Source organism: Mandrillus leucophaeus, unplaced genomic scaffold (genome assembly GCF_000951045.1).
Source record: "Mandrillus leucophaeus isolate KB7577 unplaced genomic scaffold, Mleu.le_1.0 Scaffold1, whole genome shotgun sequence".
In the NCBI taxonomy this organism is placed as follows: domain Eukaryota; kingdom Metazoa; phylum Chordata; class Mammalia; order Primates; family Cercopithecidae; genus Mandrillus; species Mandrillus leucophaeus.
This window is the reverse complement of record NW_012098097.1, coordinates 6,097,325-6,100,970: the sequence shown is the minus strand read 5'-3', so window position 1 is coordinate 6,100,970 and position 3,646 is coordinate 6,097,325. Positions and strand designations below refer to the sequence as shown.

The following is a 3,646-nucleotide window of genomic DNA, read 5'->3' as shown; positions in this document are numbered from 1 at the left end:
GTGCACTGCCTGTCCGGGCAGGGAAGGAGGGTCTGGAAGATAGGCACGCACTCAAATGTTAATCATGGTTCCCCATTATCGGAAAACTTTTGAGTTTTCTTTTTCTTTTTCTTTCTTTTTTTCTTTCTTACCTGTACTTTTTACTTTTCTGTTGGTTCTGCTTCTGTTTTTTGTGGGGGCTTTTTTTGGTTTTTTTGAGACGGAGTTTTGCTGTGTCACCCAGGCTGGAGTTCAGTGGCACCATCTCAGCTCCCGGGAACCTCCACTACCTGGGTTCAGGTGATTCTCCTGCCTCAGTCTCAAGAGTAGCTGCGATTACAAGCAGTGGCCACCACGCCCGGCAAATTTCTGTATTTTTAGTAGAGACAGGGTTTTGCCATGTTGGCCAGACCGGTCTCAAACTCCTGACCTCAGGTGATCCACCCACCTTGGCCTCCCAAAGTGCTGGGATTACCTGTGTGAGCCACCACACCCGGCCTGTTTCAGCTTTTGAAACTTAGGTTAAAAATATTATAGATTCATTCTCCGTAGTTATCTGACATTCCGTAAACCCAGATAGTCCTGGGAGCCAGCAGCTCAGGCCCCCACCCTCTACCCCAGTTGACCGGGGCTATTTGCAAGGCACCTCAGCCACCACCAGGTTCCTCACACTTGTGCTGAGAACCAAGGCCAACCTTCCCTGGGGTCACTGCGTGGCATCCTGCCCCCCAGGGCTGGCACTCCCTGCACGTGGATGACAATGAAAATGGTTCTATTTCCTCAAGAACAAATCTAGAGAAGATTTTTTTTATTGTCAGGCACTGGTGCGTGTGTAATTTCTCAAGCCCCGTTTGTATTGACTGACCGAAGCTAAAGTGATTTTTTGGACACTAAAGTCAATTTGTCACACTGATGCATTGATATCATGATTCCCCTCGTAAAACTAATTCCTAAATGTAGTCCATGCGGAAACTTGAATTCCTTTTTTCAGCTGTAATCTTTTAACCTCTTCAGAATACCTTTCACTGGGTGTTTTGCAGTCGCTTCTGGCCAGAAGCAACAACGCTTTGACCCGACCTGAACTGAAAGTATAAAGACCAATAATGACTGACTGTGTTCACTCTCCCGGACACAGCACCCTCCCCGCAAGAACGATGGACTTCCAGGCTGCCTGGCCTTCAACAGTCCTGCTTCCCCATCCCAGTGTCCTGCCCGGCTGTTGCCTGCAATGGTCCTCTGCCCAGCTTTGGAGCTATTTTCTCGGGACAAGCTTCAGGCTGAGCCCACTCCCGAGGCACCTTCCTCTCCCTCTGTACTTACGGGTTCTTCTTACTCTTAGGTACATCTGGGAGAAGGACGGGGCCACCCTGGGCGTGGAGAGCAATCCCCGTATCCGCCTGGATAGAAACGGCTCCCTGCACATCTCACAGACGTGGTCAGGAGACATTGGCACGTACACCTGCCGGGTGATCTCGGCGGGAGGCAACGACTCTCGCAGTGCCCACCTGCGAGTCAGGTAAGGGCAGCCTTCCCAGGCCCGGGCAGAGGAGGTCCAGGCAACGGCAACTGGGAGGCTCAGAGCCAGCCAAGTCCCTTTGGTCAGATCCCCAGGCCACACGTGACATGAACTGTTCAGCTTTGCTCAGGACACGCCCCCAGCATCCTTCCAGACCTTTCTCTCAGTTAGGACCCCCGTCAAGAACTGGGGTGTATGAGGATGGCTTTAGCCGGAGGGCTCTGATTGCAGAGAGAAGAATCTCCAGGTAGATGGCCCGAAGGCCACATTTTATGTCTGAGCATGAGCAATCACGGAAGCGCAAGGCCCACACAACCTGTGTCTACAGTGTCCCTGTCACCTGCCTGCGGACCACACAGGGATGCCTGACCACGTGTCTCTCTCCTCCAGGCAACTGCCCCACGCACCCGAGCACCCAGTGGCCACTCTCAGCACCGTGGAAAGACGAGCCATCAACCTGACGTGGACCAAGCCCTTTGACGGCAACAGCCCCCTGCTCCGCTACGTCCTGGAGATGTCGGAGAACAGTAAGGTTCCTGTGGTCACCTCCAGCACCCCCTGCCCAAGCTTGGACTTAGGAGTCAGCCCTGGGCTGGGGTCCCAGCTCTCCGGCTTCCTAGTTCCGGGCCTTTGAGCAGAGTCCTCCCTCTGGCAGCCTCAGCTTCCCCATCTCTGAAGAAAACACAGGCATCTGCCTGTCAGGCCCTGTTACAGTTGAAAGAGATGATGCACAAGAGGTGCTTAACTCAGGGCCTGACACAGCAGAAGCTGCAAAGAAAATGGCCAGTATTTATTATTTATTTATTTATTTATGTATTCCCCAAGTCAAATTAGCAGGCATCATTTGAATTGCATTTTATTTATTTGTATTTCTTTATTTATTTTTGAGACGGAGTTTCACACTTGTCACCCAGGCTGGAGTGCAATGGTGCCATCTCAGCTCCCTGCAACCTCCGCCTCCCAGGTTCAGGTGATTCTCCTGTCTCAGCCTCCCGAGTAGTTGGGATTACAGGCATACATCGTCATGCCCAGCTAATTTTGTATTTTTAGTAGAGATGGGGTTTCATCATATTGGTCAGGCTGGTCTCAAACTCCTGACCTCAGGTGATCTGCCCACCTCAGCCTCCCAAAGTGCTGGGATTACAGATGTGAGCCACCATACCCAGCCTGAATGGCATTTTAAACACAGCTTGCCTAGAGCTTATCGATTTGTGGGGGGTAGTGGGGGAGACGAAGGCATCTCAGTTCCCATGAGCCCTTACTTTGCTCCGGCACCCCCCATCCTCTCCTCCCCCAGGGTCGTGTGAGCTAATGGGACCTAGAAAAATGGCATGGCGGGCCACTCCTGGACCAAGCTAGGGAGGCTGTCTCTTGCCAGCCCCAATGAGGCTGGACCCTGCTGGGAGTGGGGAGTAAGAAGCACGCCCCATCCCACCCAAGATGCCCACTTCTGCCCCACTCACTGTCCCTGCAGATGCCCCCTGGACTATACTCCTGGCCAGTGTGGACCCCAAAGCTACCTCAGTGACAGTCAAGGGCCTGGTTCCTGCACGCTCCTACCAGTTCCGTCTTTGTGCCGTCAACGACGTGGGGAAAGGACAGTTCAGCAAAGACACCGAGAGGTGAGGGCAGCGGGCGCTCTACAGGGGCGTCACCAAGACTCCAACAGGGAGGGGCTGCAGCCGAAACCCATGTGGCAGATTCTGGCTCAGCTTCTCTTGGCCCTCTCTAGTCTTCCTCCTCTGTAGAAGGGGAGCGCAATCCTGGTGAGCACCTCGCCAGGATGTTGCAAAGGTTAAACGGGGTGATGTGAGTACGGCACTGGGGAACGCGGTGAGCACCAGCCAAATGTAGTCATCCCGGTTACTGGGAGCTGTGCAAGCTCAAAGGTCACCTCCTTCCGTTCCACATCTGCATGGGCTACTATCCTACTCTCATTGTTAAATGGATGCAGAATTCCAGAGAGATACAGTATCTACACAGATCTCCATAGCCACATGTTGCACGACGCCAGGCCCTGCTAGGGTTCCCACAAAGCTTTTTTAAAATGATGGAAATTGCTGGGCATGGTGGCTCACGCCTGTAATCCCAGCACGTCGGGAGGCTGAGGCAGGCAGATCACCTAAGGTCAGGAGTTCGAAACCAGCCTGG

General features: G+C 53.2%; 1 protein-coding gene across 1 annotated transcript in view; it reads left to right on the top strand.

The window, feature by feature from the left end:
• SDK2 (sidekick cell adhesion molecule 2) overlaps window positions 1–3,646 on the top strand; it is a 347,161-nt gene that overhangs the window by 241,301 nt on the left and 102,214 nt on the right. The window contains exons 12-14 of the mRNA XM_011971658.1: window positions 1,319–1,495; window positions 1,886–2,022; window positions 2,970–3,117. Of these exons, the coding sequence (XP_011827048.1) occupies window positions 1,319–1,495; window positions 1,886–2,022; window positions 2,970–3,117 (462 nt within the window). The remainder of the gene's footprint in view (window positions 1–1,318; window positions 1,496–1,885; window positions 2,023–2,969; window positions 3,118–3,646) is intronic.